General features: G+C 55.7%; 1 protein-coding gene across 1 annotated transcript; it reads right to left on the minus strand.

The window, feature by feature from the left end:
• Positions 1-5,984: 5,984 nt before the first annotated feature.
• MEX3A (mex-3 RNA binding family member A) lies at positions 5,985-22,593 on the minus strand. The gene is made up of 2 exons (XM_074566254.1): positions 21,588-22,593; positions 5,985-10,005 (listed from the first exon to the last, which is right to left on the minus strand). The coding sequence occupies exons 1-2, from the start codon at positions 22,054-22,056 to the stop codon at positions 8,900-8,902; spliced, it is 1,575 nt and encodes a 524-aa protein (XP_074422355.1). The 5' UTR covers positions 22,057-22,593; the 3' UTR covers positions 5,985-8,899.
• Between the last annotated feature and the right edge of the window lie 1,413 nt (positions 22,594-24,006).

Genomic DNA, 24,006 nt, shown 5'->3' on the forward strand with positions numbered 1-24,006 from the left:
GTTGCTAAACAACTTGGTCATCCCAAGGCGCACATCGTCTCCCTGGTGCAATGATTCAGCGGGTCGAGATATAACGGAAAAAAAAAAAAAAGAAAGAAAATAAAAAAAAAAAAAGGAAAACAAAAAGGGAACAAACCAACCCTAATGTCCTACGTCTACCGCCCAGCTCCGGGGGCAGAAAGCCTAATTCCCGGCCACGCCGGAGGAGCCCCGCGCCTTCGCACCAGCACCTCGCTGCCTTCCAGCTCTGTCCGTCACGTTACAGAGGGGAGTTCATCCAATTTTCCTTTTCTTTCCTTTCCTTCACCTTCCCACCCAGGAAGGGTCCCACCGCGGGGACCTTCCCGCCCCCGCGCTGTTCCAAAAGCGAGAACGGCACCAGAAAAGCAACTTTTTAACATGTCTTTTTCAGAAATTTCCCACTCCGAGCCCGAGGCCGGAGGTCAGAATAAGGCAAAAACAATGGCCTAAAACGTTCTTATTTTGTTCAGTGACTAGCCAAATCTTTATATTTTTATTAAAAAAGCAACATAAAAACCCAAACGTATCTTTTTAAAAAAATACATATTATTAGATCCCTTTTTTTTTTTTTTCCTTTTTTTTTTTCCCCCTCTATAAAAATAACTTCGGGACTTTGATTGACGGAAGGTACCAGTCGGTGGCCTGTTATTTTGTTAGGCTTTCGTTCGTTTATTTGTTTGCTTCAGAAAAATAGTACCAAAAAAAGATGGAATTTCTGGGGAAGTTAAAAATGATAGCTGATCTTGTTTACAAGTTTTATTTTACATTCTGCTCTGTCTGGGATCACTTGGATCTACTATAGATTAAACAATATGGATAGCATCTACTATTTGAACTAGTTAATTTTATTTTAATCTTTACTCTAGGATTATATGAAATAAATTTGAATGTTTATTATTATTATTAACTTTTTTTTTAATACCCATCAACGCAAACTTTTTTTTCTTTTTTCTTTTTTTTTTTTACTTCTCCTTTTTGGTTAAAAACAAACAAACAAACAAAAAAAAAATTTTTTTTTTTTTTTTCCTCTTCTTTTAAAATGCTTCTTTGAAAGGCAACAGAGCAGAAGCTTCCCCCCCGCCCCCCACCATCGTCTTCCTGCTGCTCTGGGGAGGGGAGCGGGCCACGGGCTGGCTCCGGGGTGGGGGTCCGGGTCCCCCAGCCCATGGGGGGACGTGGGGGTGGCTCAGCCCGGCTGCGAAGCAGCTCCTTGGGCCGAGATCCTGCCAAAGGCTCGGGGATGCAGCTGGAGCTACGCGCACGCTTAAGTGCTTTCCTGGATTAAAGCACGTGCTTTGCAAGCTCAGAGCCTCACCCGCTAAAAAGGGGGGCAACTCCGCTCGCTCCAGGCTCTCCTTCCATCAGTTGTCTTGCACGAGCCGTGCCCGTGCTGGCTTGGGGGGAGCGGAAAGGGGAACATGTACCGATCTCGGAGGGGTGGAAGCTGGCCAGGTCTCACCCCTTGGCTGCTCCGAGCACCAGGAACCAGCCCAAAGCAGCTGGAGGAGGACACGGGTCCTGCACAAGCCCTTCGGTCCGAAAGGACGATGGTGGATGTTTGCAAGAGCAGGCCTGGCCTGAACGCTGGGACAAAATAATCCCGTCCCTGCAGATCGCTCAACCACGGAAAGAGACGGAGCCCAAAGGGAAGCAACGGACGGCAACCACCACCCTCGGCCGCAGAGACGCCCTGTGACCGCTCTCGCATCCCTCATCCACAGAGCCACCCTGTGACCACGCTCCCGTCCCTTGGCCCCAGAGCCACCCTGCGACTGCGCTCCCATCACTTGGCCGCAGAGCCACCCTGCGACCACTCTCACATCCCTCAGCTGCAGAGCCGCCCTGCGACCGTGCTCCCGTCCCTCATCCGCAGAGACGCCCTGCGACCGCTCCCGCATCCCTCATCCGCAGAGCCGCCCTGCGACCACTCTCGCATCCCTCGGCCACAGAGCCGCCCTGAGACCGCTCTCACAACCCTCGGCTGCAGAGCCGCCCTGCGACCACGCTCCCGTCCCTTGGCCCCAGAGCCACCCTGCGACCGTGCTCCCATCCCGGGGACACCCAGGCTGGCGGTGGCTGGCGGTCCCTCCCGTCAAGGCTGCGGGAAGGACCACAAACCCTCTCGCCTCCCACACGAAGCGGTTTTACACTGGGCTCTCCGAAACCCTGCCACCAACCGAATCGATGGCAGGACTCGGCCGGCTCGCTGGGACAGGGTAGGGCCGGGAGGAAAACGAGGAGGCTGAAGACGGGAGGAAGGCAAAGCTTGGCTTTCCGAGAGCGCCCGGACGCCTCCCAAGCCCCCGTGCTCCCCACCGAAACCACAGCCAGAGCGAACTCCATCCTGCTCCAAGAGCCCCCGGAGCGTCGGGATGTGCCGAAGCACCCGGCGGCAGCGGGGCCGGCGTTGGGCGACGCTGCCCAAAGACCCCCCCAGCCCCGGCCCGGGCGGGGGTCGCTGCAGCCGGGGCCGCATCCTGCCAAGACATTTCGGCACGCTCAGAGCCCGACCCCTCGCGCAGGGATTCACTAGCCAAGGGCAACCACAGGACGGGGGCTTCGAAACGACCGCACGGGCTTGGATTCATAGTGGTTTTTCTCTTCTACGTCTCTGGTTTTTAATTAACCTTTTTTTTTTTTTTAAATTTTTTTTTTTTTAAATACATCCAACTGCGTTAATTTCTTATTTCTGGAAAGGGCTATCTGCACCATAACTATCACCTTTTACATACACACACGCACACACAAAAAAGGAAACATATATTAAAAACACTTTTTAAGCAATACTCTGGATACAAATGTATTTTTTAACCTACATATATTCTAAACCTTCTAAACTTTTAAGGATCACTTTATCATAAAATAAAATATCCTTTTTTCTTATAATAAATTACCTAATAAAAAGTATTTTTATTAGCCCAGTTCCTTGCTACATTTACATGTAATAAATGCCTTTATTAAAATAGAATATTAAATTATAAAGAAATGTTCTAATTTTAAAATCTTAGTCTTTTTTTCCCTCCTCTCTCTCTCTTTAAAAAACACCAGTAAATGCATCAAAATAAACCCTTCAAATACCAAATAAACAGGTTGGAGTGTTTTGATTTAAGAGGTTCACAATATTAACAGTCTGAGCCTTTGTATGTATGGAGATTATTTTTTTTTTTTTTTAAGAAAGAAAGAAAAGAGAAAAAAATAATAGATATCCCTCCAGCTGAAAAATACTTTTGCAAATGGGAGCTAGGACAAGATATTTTTATAGTATCTCCTCATTAAATATAAATCCAATTTTGGTTCTTTTTTTTTCTTTTTTCTTTAGTTATGTATTATAATACACACTATTCTCTATATAATTTATGTCGATGAGGATGACATCACAGCACGGTATTACTTTCTCCCTCCGTTTCCCTTTGTTATGTTTCGTCACCCTCTCCCCCGCATCGTCCCTTCTCCAGGAGTCCCTGTCCCCGCCGCGGCAGACGGCGAACACCGAAGACGCAGCGGGTTTCGGGGGACGGAGCAGAGCAGCGCCGGCATCACCCCGAAACCCCCCCTGCCCGGCACCCCGCTGCCAGCCCTGTCACATCCCAGTGCCAGGACCGGGGAGCCCCGGCTCCCTCAGCCCCGACGCCGTCTCGCCTCTGCCCGGGAGGCCAGGTCCACGCGGAAAGGTTGCAGGATGAGTCCCAAATCCAGCAAAGCACCGGAGCCCTCGCTCCTTGGTTCCAACAAGCGCCGAAATCGGCTGCAGTCTGGCAAAGCCCGCGCGGAAATCCCAGCGGCGCTGAACTGGGGCGTCTGGCACCAAGTCGCTCTACTCCGTCCCCCCGCGGCTCTGATCCTGCCTGCACCTGGGAGCCTCCCGAGAACAGCTCAGCACCTTCTGAACGCGGCGATGCTCTGAGCCCCCCAGGTTTTTGGGGACCTGCCCTCCATCCCACTGCCTTGCAGAAGCACCCCGACGCTGCAGGATGAGTGCCCAGGGGAGACGGCCACCACCATTCACCCCCGGCCACGGCAAGTCACAGTCGGGTCCTCGGCCGCGTCCCCACCCCGGCTCCACCATCCAGATGGAAACACTCAGGGACAACCCGCTCCCGGAAACCAGCAGCGCCCATTTGCCTTGGGCCACCACCCGCGGTCCCATCCTGCCGGTGCTTTGCTTTGCCGCTGCCAGGAGCCGGCCCGATTTTGGTGGCCCGCTGGCTAGCCGGAAAGTGAAGCCCCCGTGGGATTTGCAGGATGGGCGTCTTGAGGAACAAGCTCCTTGCGAGGGTTTTGCTGCTCCTAAACCACCTAAACCAGAGGGAGGGAGAGCCGGGTGGCTCGGCGAGACGCGGCTCCGGGTGCCGGGTCCCAGCACCGTGTGCCACCCTCCTTCCCTGCTGGCACACGTAGGGTGCCCCCGTCTCAATCCAGCACCCCGAAGGGTTATCCCGCTGCGTCCTGGGAGGGATGCTGAGGGCAGCTGAGGTTTAGGGGCTCCTATCGCAAGGTGGGTCCCCAAAGGCAGCCCCGCGGGGACGGGGGAAAGCAGAGGGAGCCCCGCCGGGACCCCGCGGCGGAGCCGGGCAGGGTGCGGGGAGGAGGGGTCTGTCTTTAGTTAACGTTATTGCTGGTGAATTAGACCAACAAGCCATTTTTAGTCACCTATCAAGGAAGATACAAGTCAGAGCAAATAGTTAAGGTCATGGGCATTTTTCTTGTTTTTTGTTTTTATTTTATTTTTTTTTTTTAAGGTTTTTATATATATACATATATTTAAAAAGAGAGAGAAAAAAAAAAAAAAAAAGTTACGCAAAATTTGTTGTTGAAGCCCCCGCAACCGGGCTCCCCATGGATGCTACCGGGGACTGCCCCGCTCCGGGTGGGGAGCGGCCGGGGGGGGGGAAGGACGGACGGACACTGCGGCTCTCCCGCACTGCCCGAGCCCCCCCCCCCGCCATCCACCCCCCGTGCAGCCCCCTCGAGGGCCAGAGGTAGCTCTCGGTGGGTTTACAGCGCCTGTTTTTCTTTCTTCCAAAGTTGCTACATCAAAATATGGAGTTGGGGAGGTGGGGGGGGTGGGGGGGCTGGGGGAGCGGTATGGGGGAAAGCAGGGGAAAAAGGAGAAACCAAAATAAAACAGGGGCCGAAATACTTCTATTCATTTTAAACTAGAACTGCTACATCAAGCTTTCTTTTAATATATATGTATATGTATATATATATGTATATATATATATATATATAAAGGTTATTGGAACTGAAGATTTTATTAAAGGCCAACTTGGAGACTCGAGTGGGAACCTCATCTGCGGAGAGGGGCAGCCCCCTCCGGTTCCCATCAGCAAGCATGGACGTTTGTTTGGGTCATTATTCCTTTTTGTTGTTGTTGTTGTTTTGTTTTTCAAATTTTTTTCCCGTTTTTTTTGGTTTTTTTTTTTTAAAAAAGAAAGGATTTTTTTTCTTTTTTTTTTTTTTTTTTTTTTTTCTTCTCTAAACATTTTTTTCAGCATGCAGGAGGCTTTTACATCGTTTTCGCTTGTTAAGGTGAAGGGAGGAGATAAAAGGAGCAGAGAAGAGCCCCCCGCCCCGTACCGTCCCCCCTCCCCACTCCCTAGGGTCAGTGCTAGAATAGGTCCCCCCCACCCCAGGCCCCCGACACGGGTGTCTCCTTCCCCCCTCCCCGCTCCCACCCACCTCTTCACAACCTGGCAGCAAATAGACACTGATCAAAAACTTGCTCACATTACCACGAACAGACTTCACTCAGCCAAGAACGACTAGTCACTCAACTAACATATCAGCCCCGGGGGACTCGGCCGGGGGAAGCATTTTGCCATTTCATTTTCCAGCTAAATCCCCTCCGTTACCAACACGGACATTTCCGAACGCCCCTCCGAAGGGTGGTTGGACCCTCCCCGCACCCGCTCCCATCCCCCCCCCCCCCACCCCAGCTCTTGCCCCAACCACTCTCTCGACATCAGCGGGAGAATTTTGCACAAGGAACGGTTTAAAAATCCAACCCTGGGGTGGCGGGGACGGGACAGGACGGAGGAGGAGGTGGCGGAGGGGAGAGGTTACTGCCCGCTGAACAGAAATGTTCCCCCTCTCCCTTCCCCTTCTTTTACTGGGACCAAACAGAAGCCAGATTTTGAACGAGAACTGGGCCAGTTTGAGAAAGGACGTGGCCAGGGCTGGCCGGGGCTCTGAAGCCTTTGCCGAGGCCACGCTTCCACGAGGGGATGGCTGTCACCGCGCTCGGAGACACCCTGGGCTGGGGGGACTTTGGGAGTCCGGCTGCAGCACCCCCAGCCCGCCCTCGCCCCGCGGCACCCACACCGGCGGGTCCACAACGCGGCGCCTTCCCCCGGGAAGCGCCCGCATCCCGACCCGCTCCCGGGGCCAATGGCTGCGACCGCCCCAGGGCCGGGGGAACCGAGCGGCCGGAGGTTTCTTAAAGCTTTGGGGAGGAGGTGAGCACAAATTCCACCTGACAGCGTCCCTTTAGCACAGCATTATTTCTTTTTTAACTTTTTCCAAAACATCAGCATCCACTACAGAGCCTAGGAACGTCGTCCACCCCTCCGTCTACCTCTTGCCCCTACGTAATATTTTACCGTTGATGCAAAACGGTGGAGGCACCATCGTTTCACGCCCCTCCACCCGCTATCTGAAGATGGAAAAGCGGATCTTTATCGACGCAGAGCACCGGAGCAGCCTGCCCCGAGCGTGGCAAGCTCAGCCTCTCCTCCGGCGGCCGAGGATGGCTCGAGCAGACCATGCCAGGGCGGAGGCGGCAACCGGGAGCAAGCGGCAGCAAAACGAGCAGAAGAGGGGATGTTCCCAGGAATATTATTACGATGAAAATAAAGTCTCCTGTAACTGAAGGGAAAAAAAAAAAAAAAATCTCAGGCGATTTTTGTGTGCGTGTGTGTGTGTGTGTGTGTGTTTTTGCTGTAGAACTGTCTCTGCCAAGTTGTGAAACTTGTTGGTTCAGTTCTAAATCAGGGTCCAGGATCTGCGAGAAGTCGAGGGGCAGGAAAACAGGGAAGCAGTGGCGGTGGGAGAAAAATTATGTATATATATAATTTTATATACACATATATATATATAGGTGCTTGATGAGTTAAGTGCCCATATATATATACACATATATTTATAGATAGGTATACTGGTACTCGACAGGTTAACCCAAGACACATCTTTACCATCACAGCATTTTGGCATCCAGAGGCTGGTTGGACAAACCTGACGGCGTTAAGATGCTGGCTGGCATCTTGCGTGCGTTGGCACAGAAGCCAGACTCGAAGCCCATCCTCTCCCACTTCCCAATGGTTTAAAAAGTATCTGATTTAACAAAACCAGGAGTCTTGAAACGACTAAAGGATGTTCGACAAGGCAATTATTTTTTTTTTGTTTTGTTCCGTTCTGAAAAAAATATAATATATAAAAGTGGCCAACCTCAGGAAGATCCAGGTAAAGGACAGCTGAAGAGGTTTTGGTCCATAAAGAAATACTTTTTTCTTCTTTTTTTTTTTTTTCCCCCACTCGGTTTTGGGTAACAAAAGTTTTGGTCCAGTTTAAAAACGACGACAACAAAATTATATATATAAACTCGGGGTTTTTTTTTTTTTTTTGCTTTCTGTTGGGATGCATGTTGGTTTCGTATGGGCTCATTGCCTGTATTGCATGATCGTCTTTCTTAGGTTTTGGTGCGATATATATATATTTTTTTCTAAGAAAAGAAAAGCACAATGTTACGTGTGTGCGTGTGTGCGCGCGTGCGTGTTGTGTGTAGCTGCAGCTGGCATCACGTGGAAAAAAGGATGAAGAGTGAACTACGGAAACGCGGAAGTCGGTACACTCCCCCCATGGATGGGAACTCAGGACCGCTTTTGAAATACCCTGTTAGTGACTCCTGATTCGTCTGATGAACAAATCCCTGCTCGGATAAGGAAAAAAGAACAAAGTTCCAGACTCCACGGTGGCTCAGAATAATAAAATAAATGCTAATCGCCCAGTGTGATTCCAATAGGTTCTTCCAAACCTTCTTCAGTTTCACCGGCGCCATTTTTATTTCTTCATCTTCTTCTTTTGATTTTCTTTTTTTTTTTGTGTTTTTTTTTTGTTTGGTTTTTTTTTAGAAAAAAAGGAAAACAATAAAAGTTCTTTAGCTGCTGTGGTTTTTTTTTTTTTTGTTTAAATCTTTGAGGTAATACAGTTGTGCCCTCGTTCTAACAGGTTCCCAGAGGTTGATGGTTTCTTTCTTGTTTTTTTTTCTAAATCCCCGACATCCGTTTTCCTTTCTTCCTATTTGTTTCTTTCTGAGCTCCCAGTTGGGCTGCCATCCCTGGGGGGGAGGAGAGTAGGGGCTTCAGACCAAGACGAAGGTTGAACGTGGCTGGAGAAGAAAGGCTGGCAGGGCCCTCCCCGCGTCCCTGCTCCCTTCCCCGTCCGATCGCGATGGCCTGGCTTGGTCAATGCAGAGAAGTCCCAATCTCACCACCAAAAAAAACTGAACTAAACCGCTTTGCTTGCGAGATCCGAGTGTGCGTTCAGAGTACTTGTTTTAAAAAAGACATTGCAGGCTGGAGCATCGTTCGCCCTTCAAAATTTCTGGCTTTGCTATTCATTTTATTATTCACTTTTTTTTTTTAAAAAATAACATACATTGCTTGTAAAATAATTTCTTTTTTTTTTTCTTCTTCTTCTTCTTTAAATTAATTTATTCTTTCATTCATTTGTTTGTTCTTCAGATGTCATTATTATTATTATTATTATCATTATCATTATTATTATTATTATTATTATCATCATCATTTTTCTTTCCTGGCCCCCCCCCACGCTCCCTTCCTACCCCCACCCCCCCACCCCAATGCCCTGCTCTGTCTCTTTAGGAAAATATTCTAATGGCCTGAGTGGCTGCAGCGTGGCAAACCGGGCACTCCGGATCAGTCCTCTCGCAGATCCTCACGGCACACTCCATGCAGAAGAGGTTGTGGCCGCACGGCACCAGAGCTGCCGTAACTTCGCTTTCGAAACACACCATGCACTCGCGGCTGCTGGAGACAGACGTCCGGGCAGCGGTGGTTGTCCCCAGCTTGGAAAACCCTTGGAGCGGTTCCCCCTGCGATCGCCTGGGGAGACCGGAGAGATTGGGCTCTTGGATGGAGGAGGACGGGGAGCGATGTGAATTTGGGTGGATGGCGCCGGTACTGCTGGACCGCTGCTGCTTCGAGAAGAGCACCGAGACGGGGTTGGTGTTCTCCTGCCCAGCCCACATCGGGGCACCCGACTCCGGCACCCCGTAATACAGATCTTGCTTGTTCACGCCATAGTTGGGGAAGAGGTAACCGTAATTGAAGTCGTTTTGGTCGTTCAGCCGGGGGGTCTCGTAGACGGGGTCGACGGAGCAGTCGCCGATGCACCCCAGGCTGTTCTGCCGGAAGGTGGAGAGGGGCTTGCAGCCCGGTGCCGGCGTATGGACCCGCCAGGCCTCCGAGTAGCGGTTCTCCATGCCGGAGTCAGGGCTGCTGGAGAGGAAGTCGTTCTCGTTGTTGTACTCCAGGATCTTTCCCGTCCTCACCGCGATGTGGGTCTCAATCTCCTCCCGGGCGCGCTCAACGTTGCCCGGCGCGCCGGTGATTTCGAAGACGGGGTCCCGGTCCCGGCTGGGCGTGATGATGTAGGTGTTGGTCTGCTGCTGGATCCGCTTGATGGTGGCTCCTTTGGGACCCACCACCAAGCCCACCACGCGGTAGGGCACGCGCACACGGATGGTGACTTGCCCCGGCAAGGTGGGAGCGCTGCCGAAAGTGGTGCCAGCCTTGTTGCGGGAGGCCCTGATCATGGAGAAGTGCTCGGCCGCGGAGATGATCTCCCGCCGGGCCATGGCCACGTCCTCCCGCCGTCCCGTCACCATGAAGACCGGCTCCTCACCCCGCACTGGAGTCTTGATGTAGGTGTTGGTCTTCGCCCGCAGGGCTTTGATCTTGCAGCCTTGGGGAAGAGAGAGAAAACAAGGCAGGGAGGTTAGAGAGGCTGTCCCGCCGCCCTCCCCTCTCCTCAGGAAACCAGGCTGCAGCGCCATGCTTGCAGCAGGGCCTGCACCACGCGGCAGCCACTGCCCGGCAACCTAAAATGAGGGAAAGGCCCTTTCTTCCCCGCTAACCCTGACAGGAGACATGCCAGAGGAAGGTTTCCTCCCCTCACCATCCCAAGAGAGCTCTTCCCTCAGGAGCTCCCAGTCCCTCACCCTCATGAGGGTGTCGCCATTTTGTGTGCTGCCCCCCACCACACAATCCCCCTCAGCCGCCTCCCCTCAGAAACCAGCCACCCCTCAGCAATCACCCCTCAGAGATCTCCCTGTCTCACACCCCCAGGCACCAAGGAGCCGCGGTGGAGGGGATTCAAGCCCTCTGGTCCCTGTGAGGAAGCCCGTCCCCACTGATGGCCAGGTCCCGCCACGTTGCCCCTCAGAGAAGATGGCTGCCCTGGCTCCCCTCTCCTCAGAGGGCACAGGATGGATTCAGCTGACACACGGGGCCACGAGAGAGGCTGGAGATGACAGGAAAAAGCAGGGGGATGCCGAGTCCACAGCCAGGCATGGCTGATGCAGAGCCCCTTCGCCACCCCGTGCCAGCTCACGGGGAGCACGAGGGGAGACTGCCATAACTCCAGAGAGTGGAGCCTTCCATGGGGACTTCTGCCCCGCTGTGGAGCTTTTGGGGTGAATCGGGTGTGACCTTGGCCACTTCTGGGGAGTGAAGTTTGGGCAGGGTTAGCGGAGATGCAGCAATTTGGGCTCCCCACCTCAGATACGGCGGGACCCCAAAGGTCTGTACTGCCAGGAGGCCGGGGGGGCGTCGCAGGATGCCAGTATTTGCTTTGGGGTCAAACCAGCAGGAAATGGGGCAGGGCTGCCCTCCCGTGTCCACGTGAGCCCCGCTGCAGGCTGTGAGGGGGCCTGGCTCCTGGCGCTCACCGGGAGCTGCAGCGATGGCACGGCCATGGCTGCCCGGGGCGGGGAGGCCATGCAGGCGAGGGCTGCGTTTTGCCCTCGACTCTCCCTCCAGTGTGTCAAACAGCGATGGCCACAGGCCACCCCACCACCCCGGGCACCCGAGCAGGCGCTCGGACCCTTTCCCGAGGTCACTTGCCATACCAGTGCTTTTGCGTATCGGTATCCACCTCCCTGGAGCCCACCAAGCCTATTCCCCCTGCTCCGTACGGCTCAGAAAACATCTTTCTGCTTTTCCAAAAAAGGCAAGAGAGTTTTCAGTGTGTTTTGGCTTCCAAATCACTTTTTAGAGGGGTTTAGAGCCAGCTGTGTAACTCCAGGTTTCTAGAAGACACTAGGATGCCACCAAGCAACTAAATGTTTTTACAGATGTGGCACGGTTTTCTAAACTACTTCTGGCAGCCCTCCCTGCTGCTGTCCCTCTGACCCCTCTCTCCAAAAGCCTTCCTCGGTGCCTGAAGGCATTTTCAAAGCCTGGCACCAAGTTCCCGTGCAGACTGCAGCTTCCTCTGCGGGGAGGTTTGCTCCAAGTTCAGGTCCCTAAGAAAAATCAAAAACCGTGATTTTCCATGACATCGTGTTTCTACTTGTGCGGATGGAGTACGGCAAGCGTTTTGCCTTGGTTTCCCAAGGATTCAGGTGTCTGACTCGGGGCTCATGGAAGAAAAGGATCAGGATATGGCACGGAACCCTCTGTGAGATCCCCCACCTCCTCCCCATCCCAAAAGGAGCCCATCTCTTGTCCTCTCCTCTGACCATCTGTTTCCCTCAACTTACTACTACACTGCCATCATACTTTAACACAAGGTGACCTGCAAACGATGCTTCTGCAACCCAGAAATTAAGATTCCGCAGCTGGTGGGCTGGAACATTATTATTTACACAGATCCTAATAAATAACAACACCTCTCCCAGCTGGGAGTTCAGGGCTGCCACTCGCTTTATGCTGCCCCTTATCTTCAGCTCATCTCATGAGACACCGACTTGTGACACCAGGGTATTTACAGGAACGTAACAATCCCACCACCACGTATCATTAGCAAGAATCGAACCCCGCACCTTCAGTGGTAAAAACAGAGCCTGGTGCCACGACAGCTGACAAGAATAATTCCCCGCGCTCGCAGCGGTGGCAGGCGCCGCACACGGTACGACCAATAGTCAGAGACGGCACAAAGCACGCTCAGCCTGACGGGTCGCAACTCGCATCTCGCGACGGCGCGTGGGCACCGGGGTGCAGCCTCCTCAAACTGCGGGAGACGGCGCCAAGGCGAAACCTGCCGGCAGTGCTTCGAAACCCCACCGCCCGTCGGAGGGTCTTGGCGTTGGTGTAAGACACGTGCTGGTAAATCCTGACTTCGCTCTCGACTCCCAGTGCGACTTTTAACTCCTCGGCTCTCTGAGCCTCAGTCCCCAGTTCGTGCAACGGGAAGAATTGCTCTCTCTTGCTCTGTGCTACTGCAAAACTTCCTCTAATACTTAGCATTGCGATGCTGCTGCATTAGACCCATCTCTAAGCCACTAATTTCATGTTCCTGCGGAATGGAAATGCTAGACCTGACCCAGAGAAGGAGCTGGGCAAACCCCCAAAATCCAAACCAAATCCACCCCCTGCCAAGTCCAACGTAGCTCACATGGTACTCCCCACCAAGTTTGCACCCTGGAGTATATTTGCAACGCTTTGTTCAGTAAAGTTTCTAAACAGCTGATGTGGACGGGTGGTCACCTACCGTGTTCTATTATTAGGACTTGGGAAACTCAAAGAATAAGACTTTGCGGGGCTGGGCACGACACAACTGTAGAATAAAACCACGCAGACACAATCCCAGAATAAAGGTTCATCCCAAGGAGGCCGTGGAGGGCGGGATAAAAGCGTGAAGGGGTCACCTCTGCCCTCCCGCAGCCCCAAGGCAGGGCTGGCTCTCCCTGACCCGTCCCTGGCAGACATTTCCCTGCTCCGCTCCTATGCCGCTCGCTCCAAAGATGGAGATTCCATCTTAGGAAGATTAACCGAGATGCCACCATTTCCCCAGGGATATCACCGGAGTGTCGCGTGGAAAGAAAAGGGGTGTTAGCGGCAAGCATCTGCGCTGAAAACGACTCCTGTGCATCACCCCAGCCCCAAGCAGCAATCGCCAAATTCCTCGGTGACCCATGTTCTGCCTCCCAGCAGCGCGAGGCTTGCTCTCCTTTGCAAAAGGACCTCAGGTAGGCGTTCGTCAGGGCTGGGGCTGGGGTTCGGCATTTTTCTAAGCCACGGGACAATGACTGCGTGTCAGGGGAGAGGGATCTGAGCCCAGCACGAGAGGGAACAATCAAGGAGGCGACACGGAGGGTCAGGCAAGCAGAGCAGTGACAAAGGACGGGGGCTCCATGCTGGGGACAGATGGAAGGAAACGGTGGCAAGGAATACACATGAATGAGGGCAAACGTAAGCGAGTTACACGAGAGGGTGGGAGGGAGTTAGGGATGGAGGAAAGGTGATGGAAATTCAGGGAGAGGCATGCTGGGATCCCTCGGAGGCAGGAGGAGAATTAGGTGTGTGGAGGCAAAGGAGAGACACCCCAAAACGGCGAAAGGGAGACGGGCAAGGAGAGAGCGTGGCGAGAGGGGGAGGGAGGATCGAGAAACGGACAAAAGGACGCATGGTGCAGTCGATGGTGTGAGAAGCAGGGGGAGGAGGAGGAGGAGGGAGGGTCTCCGTGCAGGCCTGCAGACAGGAAAGCCAGCTTTGCAGAGACAGACAGATGGGGGATCCTGTGCTTAAAAACTGGAGAAAATAACCCCACAGGAAATTAGACCAACTCCATCAAGACCAGCAGCCCAGCAGGTCCAGTGGCCCAGATCTCTAGCAGCTCTAAACTGGTGCAGACAACAGGCCAAGCCATCAGCAGCATAAATCCAGGTAACTCCACCAACTTCCGAGAGAGCTGCGCTGATTTCCATCAGCTAAAATCAGGCTGGGCTTAAATCTGATTTACCCACCTCGTGCCGAGGCTCCCAGCCCATCTCAGCCCCATCCCTGACCTTGCTGCGCACAACGGAATAGGGGCTGAGCCTTCTTCGACACCGCTCCGCTTCTGACAGAGCACAGCCAGATCAGGATGCGGCCCCTTACACCCCGGCCGGATGAGCAGCACAGTCCTACGCGCTTTTTCCAAACGAATTCTGTCCTGTACAGTTTTGGGATTTTTTAAATGAAAGGCCTGCTTCATGCGTAACTGAAATTTGAAAACAACACGCAACAAACAGCTTTACTCGGTGGATTATTAAAAGGGGAGAGAACTGCTTAGTAGGTGGTGTGAAAAATGTAAAACTAAGAGGAGAAAAGGACCCGTAGAAACTATAATAATATCTAACTTTGCTGTTGCGTTCTACTCTTTAAAAGGCAGTGTGCAGACATCAGCTAATTGATCCCTGGCAGACTCCTGCCAGTTAGATTTTGATATTAGAGAGAGAATTAAGCCCTTTCTTGTCGTGTTTCCACTACCTAGCTTCTATTATTCTGGTCTTTGCCAATAACACAGATCCCAAAGCATTCTGCAAAGGAGGCTTGTATGATTATTTCCTCCCCCCACCCCTTTTTCTTTTTAACTTCAGTTAACTGATTGCCAATTGACTCAAAGTAAATGTGTTTGCAAATTACCCTAGTAAGCCACAAACCTTAACATACAGGAACAAACCCTTGAGGACTGCCGCGCCTCCGGCACCCAGACCAGTTATCTAACTGGAATTAATCCGCAGAGCAGCTAGCTCTGGCTAAAAAACAAATAAATAAATGGAGTCTAGACATTGGCAAACTGGGGAGGGGTAGGGGAAGATTTGGATGCAGCGCCCCATTCTCCTCTCCGCTTACCCCCGCATCAGGGGGAAACAAATCCATCACAACCAACAGAGAAGGCTTCGAGAGCACGGTCCAGCGAAGGCTCACGAGGGCACCAAGGGCGTAAGACGCATCTGATCTGGCTGCTTTTTACTGCGCACGAACCCATCCCAAACCTTGTCTCACTTCAGAGCGGTGTAAAACCACCGTGCTTCCACGGGACATCCCTGCGGTTTGCAGCCCGGCTCCGGAGCGCTGCTCCAGCAGCAGGAAAAGGCCGGAGCAGCGCACGGGATGGACGTGCACTGGACGTGCCCACCTCACCCCGCACGGTGTAAATGCCAGCAGAAGGACAGCGCGATGGAAGACGCAGCCATGCCTACAGAGTATTTCCATCAGATATTTTACTTTAGTGTAAATTCAGAGTTAAACTCGCTGACGACCTTCTCCTTACTGCCGCTGGAAGGCCGGATCCTGCCCAGCGACACGCTGGTGCAGTCTAGAGGGTCCTACCTGGCGCACACCAGCACACCTCCGCCACGTGCCAGTTTACGCCCAGCAGCGCGGGCTTCCCCGGAAAGCATCGGAGGTGCCGTACCAGCTCCCAGCAAAGAGCTAAAGACCCAGCCCTGAGGTGGGGGGTTTTTTTTGTTTGGCTGGGGTTTTGTTTTTGTTGGGTTTTTTTTTTTAAAAAAAAAAACACACCACACAAATCACTCCAGGTCCTTGTATTTCTTGTTTTCATCAGATACAAAATTATCTTTACAGACAAAAGATTTTTAGGCCTCTTCTCATTTACACTAACGCACCTTTACACTGCCCGGGTATAAATTACACCTGCAAATACCCCACTGAAGACATTTTGACATTGCTGGTGTGGTGTAAGAGAGCCTGTGGGCAAATTAGGACCCAGTCTTTTTTCTGTTATAGTCATAAAATTAAAGAGGACCATAAAATAAACAACCCTCAAATATCTCTGGTAAGGTGGGGCATTCTTTTTCCATTTAAGATGAAAGCCATGTTAAAAGACGAGCACACAAAGAACATCACAAATAAACCCTCCTGAATATCTGTGGAGTGAGATTTTTGCTGCATTGAAAAATCTGATGAAAGTGGTGTCAAAAAAAAAAACAACCCCAAACACAAATGCACACAAAAGGACCACAAACAAACAACTAAATCCCTTTGCATTGAGGTTTTATTGTACTGATGATGCAAGTTGTGTTTACAAGAAGGGGGGGGTGGGGGGGAGAAAAACCCCAAACCCAACGCACCGTCACGCCACGAAAATAAGCAATCACCTCATTTCAGCGCAGCGATTTTAAGCGTTTTCATGCGGCGACGAAAGTTGTTTATTAATTAAAAAAAAAAAAAAAAAAGGAAAAAAAGAAAAAAGCAACCGACCCAAAAGCAACAACCCAGGTGCCACAGACAATCGTCGCCTTGTTGTGCGGCTTGAGGTGGGGGGGGGAAAGTTGGGAAGTGGGGCTGGAAGCCCCCGGTGCTGAGCAGCCGCTCTCCGGCAGCGATGCATCACACCGGGGTGGGTGTGACCGCGGACCCCTGCATGGCACAATCCTGCGCGGCACACGCTGGGAGCCGGACGGCGCGGGGGGGAACGCGGGGCCCGGCGAGCTGGCGGGGAGAGGGGGGGATGCAGGAGGAGGGGGCTGCCAGACAAAGACAAGAACGGGGTGGGGGGCGGGGGCCCCCACCCAACGCCAGCGCGCTTTCCCACTGCCCTAGATTCCGGCCGGCTGCTCTGCGGCGCGGTTCACTCGGTCAGCGCGGCATCCAGCAGCCGGATCCGATGCGCGGGGCGTGCGTGTCTCCCTAGAAAATTCCCTTTGTCTCTCTCCCAGACCCATTTTCTCCTCCCACCTCTAGTTCAAACCGCACAAAGTCGATCCCGTTCCGCACTTTTCCCTGGTGTAAATTCAGATGGATTCTCATTAACACTTTATAACAATCTGACACCCACTGCAATTTCTCTCTCTCCCTTCAAGGCCCGTCTCCAGCTGCTTGAGCGGCGGACGGAGGTTGGTTTTCAGGCCCCACCGGACCGGGTGCCTTTAGCTCCAAGATTTACGCGAAGCCAGCAGACAACAGGATCTGACCCCCTCGCTGCTTCTCGGATGCTGTGCATCCACCTCCACATGGTGGGTGGGGGAGCTGCAATCATCAGACTTCCTCAATGAAAAAAGGCTTCCTTGGACTATTTTTAAATGCTGAAAGCGTTAGAGCATGTTTGGAGCTACACAAAGAGCCCAATCACCTGGGGTTAGTGGGGCCTCTTGTTATTTGACTTCACCTTGCCAAGAAAGAGCAATTTATATTAAGCTCCTCTCTCACATAATCTCATTCCTGGTGACAACGGGCTAGTTGGAGCAGGCTGGGAGATGCTTCATCAAAGGGTGTCTCCGGGTACAGGTGACAATGGCTGCTACTATTGATGATGAGAGCAAAAATACTCTTACTGGTGCCTGCTGGGAGCGGGCGGCTCGCCCTGTTGTGGTCCGCGCAGCAGGAAGCCAAACTGACCCGCTACCTTCTCCCCATGGCCGCAACACAGCAGGCACACAAAGAACCGCGACCGTGTCTCCCTAACCGTGTCTCCAGCCTTAAACGTGCCCCGCTTCGAGCCCAGCAGCCTCTTCCCTGGCTCCACTGACAGCAGCCCAGTTTGGCACGGGGAGCAGATCGAACACTGGTGGAAAAGTCTGATACGCATCTTCACCAGGCTGGTCTACACCCACCGCAGGTGACTTCCAGGCAAGAACCTGGACATCTCGGTGGCTGAGGATTTCTGCCCCTTTTTCTGAATTCACAGTCTGAACGGCCGAAGCACAACACCTTGAGACGCTCTCCCAGCATCTCCCCCATCTCAACCCACACCCTTGGCTTGCAAGAACCTTCTCCTTTGCGACTCCCTTGGTGCCCCACCATCTCCTCAAAAATCACCTGCAAACCACTTCTTCCGTGCTTTGTCTTTACACCCCGGCAAATTTATCCGCGCGGCCCTGAGAACACACGCGGTCACGGAAAGGGTGTTGCAGGGAAGACGCCCACAAGAGCTGGCAGGAGAAATACAAGAGCCACCAAGCATCCCAACGCACCACGCAGGTCCGGAGCGGCTCCAGAAGAACCAGGGAGCACCATGCTCACCACGCCACCTGCCAGGAGGTTCAGCCACCCAAACTCAGCACGGCTGGAGTTCACACACCGAGGGAAAGGGGAACGATCTGCAGGAATCGCGACGGAGGCAGAGACATCCGCGCTCCTCACCCTCGCAGCAACAGGAGGGCGTGCATGGAGGTCATGGCTCCACTTCCAGCCGGGGAAGGGAAGTCATCGCCAACCATGGCCAGGGGCAGAGTGGAAGAGGTCACAAACGTCAGTCAAAGGGACTGTTAGGACTTCATCCCCTCATCCTTCCTTTTCCAGTCTCCTCTCCTTCAATTTGCAAAGCAGTCCTTGGCGCATCCCACCAGCCACCCCGCTCTCACCGCGGAGGGCATCCCAGTGGAGACGCAGCTCCCAGCGCCTGTCCGGCCAATTCCCACAAAGTCCCCGATCTCGTCCCAGCGAGTCCCCCCATCCGCTAGTCCGGCTAGCGGTGGTCGCGCTGCTGAAGAAGCGCCGCTCGAATCCAGCGCACAAACCGGCACCAGCGCAAACTCGAGCGGGGTTTCCAGCACGCGATTGGCTCCATCCGCGAGGGCACGGTCCCAGCTCCCGGGGAAAGCGGGGAGCCGCCGCGCATGGGTTTCGCTCCCGCAGCATCTCTCCTTCCAAGCGGAGCCACCCCCTCCGCCACAATCAAACCTCTTCACAAATCACACTTACAAACGGTCCAATAAAAATATATGGGGCTTGAGCCTTATTTATACTCAAGTGCCTTTCCGCTCTTCCGGAAAAGTAAAGGGCAGGTGGAAATCCCATCGCCGGATGCACATAAAGGGGCCCCCGTGCCCAAATCCAGGCCTTTTACACACATCCATGACAGTAAGGTACACTTTCAAAGATGGTAGATAGTCTTTTAAAACCATATGAAGGAACAGTGTGGCGCGTCAGATCAGAAAATACGAAGTTGAAGAAAAAGCTCAACCCTGTTACCCATTAAAGCCCTGAAATAATTTTTATTTCACTGTTACATCTTTTTTTTCGCTCTCTTTTCCATGATATTCATCACCCCCTTCTCAAGTACCCATAAAACACTCCTTTCCTTAGAAAGCCACCGGCCCCGTGAGCAGTATTACTGAGGGGGGGGGGGACAAAATCTGCAGCTCCTGGGTCCCCCCCTGGGATTCCCGCTCAGGCACCCATGAGCGCGCAGGATTCGGCCCCTTAGGGTGCCCTGCACCCAGCTCCACCCTCGTAATCCGGCCTTCCGCCCAAAACCAGGACCCAGCAGACATTCCTATAGGCCTTTAAAAATAAGAAGTGTGGGCCATAACCTCCGCTGGAGTAAAGAGCTGGGGCTGCTCTGCTCAAGCCCCCTTGGTTTCCACCGGCGCAGGATCCGGCCCACCCGCCTCTTCCAAGGGGCACGGCTCACACCGCCCACCCCACCAACTGATGGAGCCGGGGCTCGGGCCCGCTGACATTTCCCAGTTTGCCCCCATGTGGGAAAAACCCTCACACAACGCTAAAAATGGTGGAAAAAAAAAATAAAATAAAATAGAATAATCCAGGTCTCCGCGTTCCTCTCCATCACTCCGGCCACGCCGCTGCGTACCGAGCACATCGAAACACACCCCCTTCTCGGGAGTTTGGGGCAGCAGCCAGAGCCAGGGAGAAAATCGCCCGAGCGCCTCCCGCATCGTCTAACGTTTCCCCTCGATTCCGCCTGCCGAATCCTCTCTCTTTTCTAACTTTATTAAACAAAGGGGGCCTGATTCTCCACGGCCTCGCACCCGCCAGTGCCGGGTTGGTGCAGCCCCCGCCGTTTCTGGCCGCGCTCAGCCCGCAGCGGTGTAAAAGCATCACGGGGAGGATCAGGCCCTTCACCCCACTGTGTCCCCAACATCCCTGGCGCGGTGGCCACCATCCCAGCGTGGCAGCCGGGGCGGGGGGGGGGGGGGGAAGCCAGAGCAAGAGCCGTTCCCTCCACTGCAGACACCGCGAGTTTTGGGGGAGGACAGGCCCCCCCCACGCACTCTCCATCCCAGCGTGGGGACCGGTGGGAGAGAGCCGAGCCACCAGCTCCATTGTTCCCATCCCACGCTCCAGCGGAAGGATGCAGAGCCATGAGCCACTCGTGTCCCCTTCCCCGGGGCCTCCCCTTGCCCACCTCGGCCTCCCTACTGGGAGCACTGGTCCCCAGGAGCCTCCCCCCGACCCCCCCCCCCCCCCACCATGTCAAACTGCAAACCCCCTGCTCGGGCGATTTCAATTCCCGAGCCAAGAGGAAGCATCTGGCTTTGGAGCCGCAGTCTCTGCCCGTCACACTTCCAGAGCGTCAAGTTACTTGCTTAGAGAAAGAAAAAAAAAAAAAAAAGAAAAAAAAGAAAAAAAAAATCCCACTTAGCCACACTATTATTTTTTTTTTCTTTTTCTTTTTTTTTTTTCCCCCCCCCTTCTCCGCTGTAAGCGACACGAAACTTCTCTCGCCAGCCCCACGCCCGAGCCCCCGCCACGGCTCCCGCAATGCCCGCGGAGCTGCCCGCACCGCGCCCCCCCCACCCCCATCTCCCCCCCCCCGCCGCCCCCCGCACACCCGGGAGCCCGGAGCGGTGGGGGTGGGCGAGGGGTGACTTAAGAGTGGGTGTGGTGTAGAGAAAGAGAGAGAGAGATATAATTTTTTTTTTTTTTTCCCTAAAGCCCTCCTCCATTCCACCTCGCTCCGAACGGAGCCGTAAGGAGAACAAAAGCATCCCTGTGGCGGAGCGCGGGCAGCGGCGGGGCCGGGGGGCGTGGGGGACCCACGCGGGACACCCGGGTGGCTGCTGCGGGGGTCCCCGCCGGTCACATGGCGGCAGGAGGAGTTCAACTCCCATTAATCGCCCGCTTGGACCCGCGCTAGGCCCGGCAGCTCGCCCGGTAGCCCCGGCACAACCACACCCCCTCGCTCCGCCGAACCCAACAAAGGGGATTTTTCTCCCCACGCCGGGAGCCGGGCTCCGCCGGCGGCCAGCCCCGCTCTCCTCCTTCCCTTCTCCCCGCGACCCCGCTTTCTTTTCTTTTTTTTTTTTTTTCCCTCCTCTTTTTCCTTTTTTTTTTTTTTTTTTTTTTTTTCCCCTTTCCTTTCCTTAAAGGAGGAGGGCGGGGAGCGCGGTTCTCTTTCGCGGAACCGGCGGAGCGACGGGCTCGGTGCCCCGGTGCAGCCCGCCGGAGCAGCCCACGCGAGCATTCCTATAGATTGCCCCCCATCCTCCCCAAAAAAGCTACACCCCCACACACACCCCGCGACCCGTCCGCAGCCCCGGGGAGCCCCGCTCGGCCCGGGGAAGGCGGGGAGTGGCGGGGAGGTGGGGGGGGAGGCGGGGTGTCCCCTCCGCTTTGTCCCCGGTAGGGCTGAGCCGAGCGGGGCGCGGGTGCCCGCCGGGCCCCGGCCCCGAACAATGGGAGGGAGGGAACGGCGGGGGGCGAAGCGACGGGGGGAAGTTGGCGGGGCGGTCCCCGACCTCGCCGGGATGCCGCGGGGGAAGTTTCCCGAGGAAGGAAGGATGGATGGCGGGGGGGGGGGGCGGGGGACACACCGGCGGCCGGGGAGGGGGTCACGGTTGCCCCGGCGCTCACCTTGCCGGCCCACGATCTCGGCCACGTGCTCGGAGCTGGGCACCGGGACGCACTCGGTGGTGTTGGAGCTGCTCTTCAGCCTCAGCTCGGCCTCCTTGTACAAAGCGCACAACTTGGGTTCCGCCGCCCCGGCGCTGGGAGCCGACGAACCCTTCGGGGCCGGGGGCGGCGGCGGCGGCGGCGGCGGCGGCTGCTGCTGCGGCGGCGGCGGCGGCGGCGGGGGCTGCTGCGGCGGCGGCGGCGGCGGGTTATTGTTGTTGTTGTTGCTGTCCTCCACCAGCACCACGGCGGAGGAGGAGGAGGAGGAGGAAGGCTCGCCTAGCCCCAGCAGGCAGAGCTGGTCCAGGGCGAGCTGCAGCGCCCGGTCATCCTCCAGCAGCGCTCTGTCTTTGCCGCTCCCACCGAAACAGCCTAAATCGCCGAAACCCCCGTTCCTTTCCATTATCCCTGGTACTACCAGGCTAGGCATGGCTAACAAAGACTTGAGAGGGGGTTGGGTGGTGGTGGTTGGTTGGGGAGGGGGGGGGGGGGTGTGAGAGCGAGAGGAGGGGAGTGGGGGGGGGGGGACACAAAGAGCTCGGGAGGGAGAAGGGAGAAAAAAAAAAAAAAAAAAAAAGGCAGAGGGAGAGAAACAGAGAGAGAAAAGGACCCTCCGCCCACCTCCCCTCCGCCTGGCCAAGCCCCTTTCTCTCTGTAACCCGAGCTCCCTCGCCCAGGCACTTCCAGCCCGCCGGGGTCCCCCCGCCGCCGCCTCCGCCCCCGGCTCCCGGCCGCCGGCGGGGTGTGCGGGGGGCCGGCGGGGCGCGGGGCGGCGCGGAGCCCCGCGGGGGGAAAACTCTTTTGTTTGAAGGCGGCTGGGCGCAGCGGGAGGCTGCCCCGGCCCGCGGGCTGCTGGGGGATGTAGTCCCCGGCCGCCGTCACACCCCCGCCGGCAGCGACCGCGGGGCGCCGGGGGAGCGGCGGGACGCGGGTGGAGGGGTGCGGGGGGACCCGCTGTGACACGGGTGGAGGGGGCTGCAATGGGACCCACTGTGACAGGGGTGGAGGGGGCTGCAATGGGACCCAGTGTGACACGGGTGGGGGGGTGCGGGGGAACCCAGCGTGACAGGGGGCTGCAATGGGACCCGCTGTGACATGGGCGGAGGGGTGTGGGGGGACCCGCTGTGACAGGGGTGGGGGCTGCAGGGGGACCCGCTGTGACACGGGTGGAGGGGGCTGCAATGGGACCCAGTGTGACATGGGGGGGGGGGTGTGGGGGAACCCAAGTGTGACAGGGGGCTGCGATGGGACCCGCTGTGACATGGGCGGAGGGAGCTGCGGGGGGACCCGCTGTGACAGGGGTGGAGGGGCTGCAATGGGACCCGCTGTGACACGGGTGGGGGCTGCAGGGGGACCCGCTGTGACACGGGTGGAGGGGGCTGCAATGGGACCCAGTGTGACATGGGGGGGGTGTGTGGGGGAACCCAAGTGTGACAGGGGGCTGCGATGGGACCCGCTGTGACATGGGCGGAGGGAGCTGCGGGGGGACCCGCTGTGACAGGGGTGGAGGGGCTGCAATGGGACCTGCTGTGACACGGGTGGGGGCTGCGGGGGGACCTGCTGTGACAGGGGTGGAGGGGCTGCAATGGGACCTGCTGTGACACGGGTGGGGGGGTGCAGGGGGACCCACTGTGACAGGGGTGGAGGGGGCTGCAATGGGACCCACTGTGACATGGGTGGAGGGATGTGGGGGGACCCGCTGTGACACGGGTGGGGGCTGCAGGGGGACCCGCTGTGACACGGGTGGAGGGGGCTGCAATGGGACCCAGTGTGACATGGGGGGGGTGTGTGGGGGAACCCAAGTGTGACAGGGGGCTGCGATGGGACCCGCTGTGACATGGGCGGAGGGAGCTGCGGGGGGACCCGCTGTGACAGGGGTGGAGGGGCTGCAATGGGACCTGCTGTGACACGGGTGGGGGCTGCAGGGGGACCTGCTGTGACAGGGGTGGAGGGGCTGCAATGGGACCTGCTGTGACACGGGTGGGGGCTGCAGGGGGACCTGCTGTGACAGGGGTGGAGGGGCTGCAATGGGACCTGCTGTGACACGGGTGGGGGGCTGCAGGGGGACCCGCTGTGACAGGGGTGGAGGGGCTGCAATGGGACCTGCCGTGACACGGGTGGGGGGCTGCAGGGGGACCCCCTGTGACAGGGGTGGAGGGGCTGCAATGGGACCTGCCGTGACACGGGTGGGGGCTGCGGGGGGACCCGCTGTGACAGGGATGGAGGGGTTGCAATGGGACCTGCTGTGACACGGGTGGGGGCTGCAATGGGACCCGCTGTGACAGGGGTGGAGGGGTGTGGGAGGACTCGCTGTGGCACGGAGTGGGGGCTGCAGGGGAACCCAGTGTGACAGGGGACTGCAATGGGACCCACTGCGACA

This window comes from Larus michahellis, chromosome 24 (genome assembly GCF_964199755.1).
Source record: "Larus michahellis chromosome 24, bLarMic1.1, whole genome shotgun sequence".
Classification (NCBI taxonomy): domain Eukaryota; kingdom Metazoa; phylum Chordata; class Aves; order Charadriiformes; family Laridae; genus Larus; species Larus michahellis.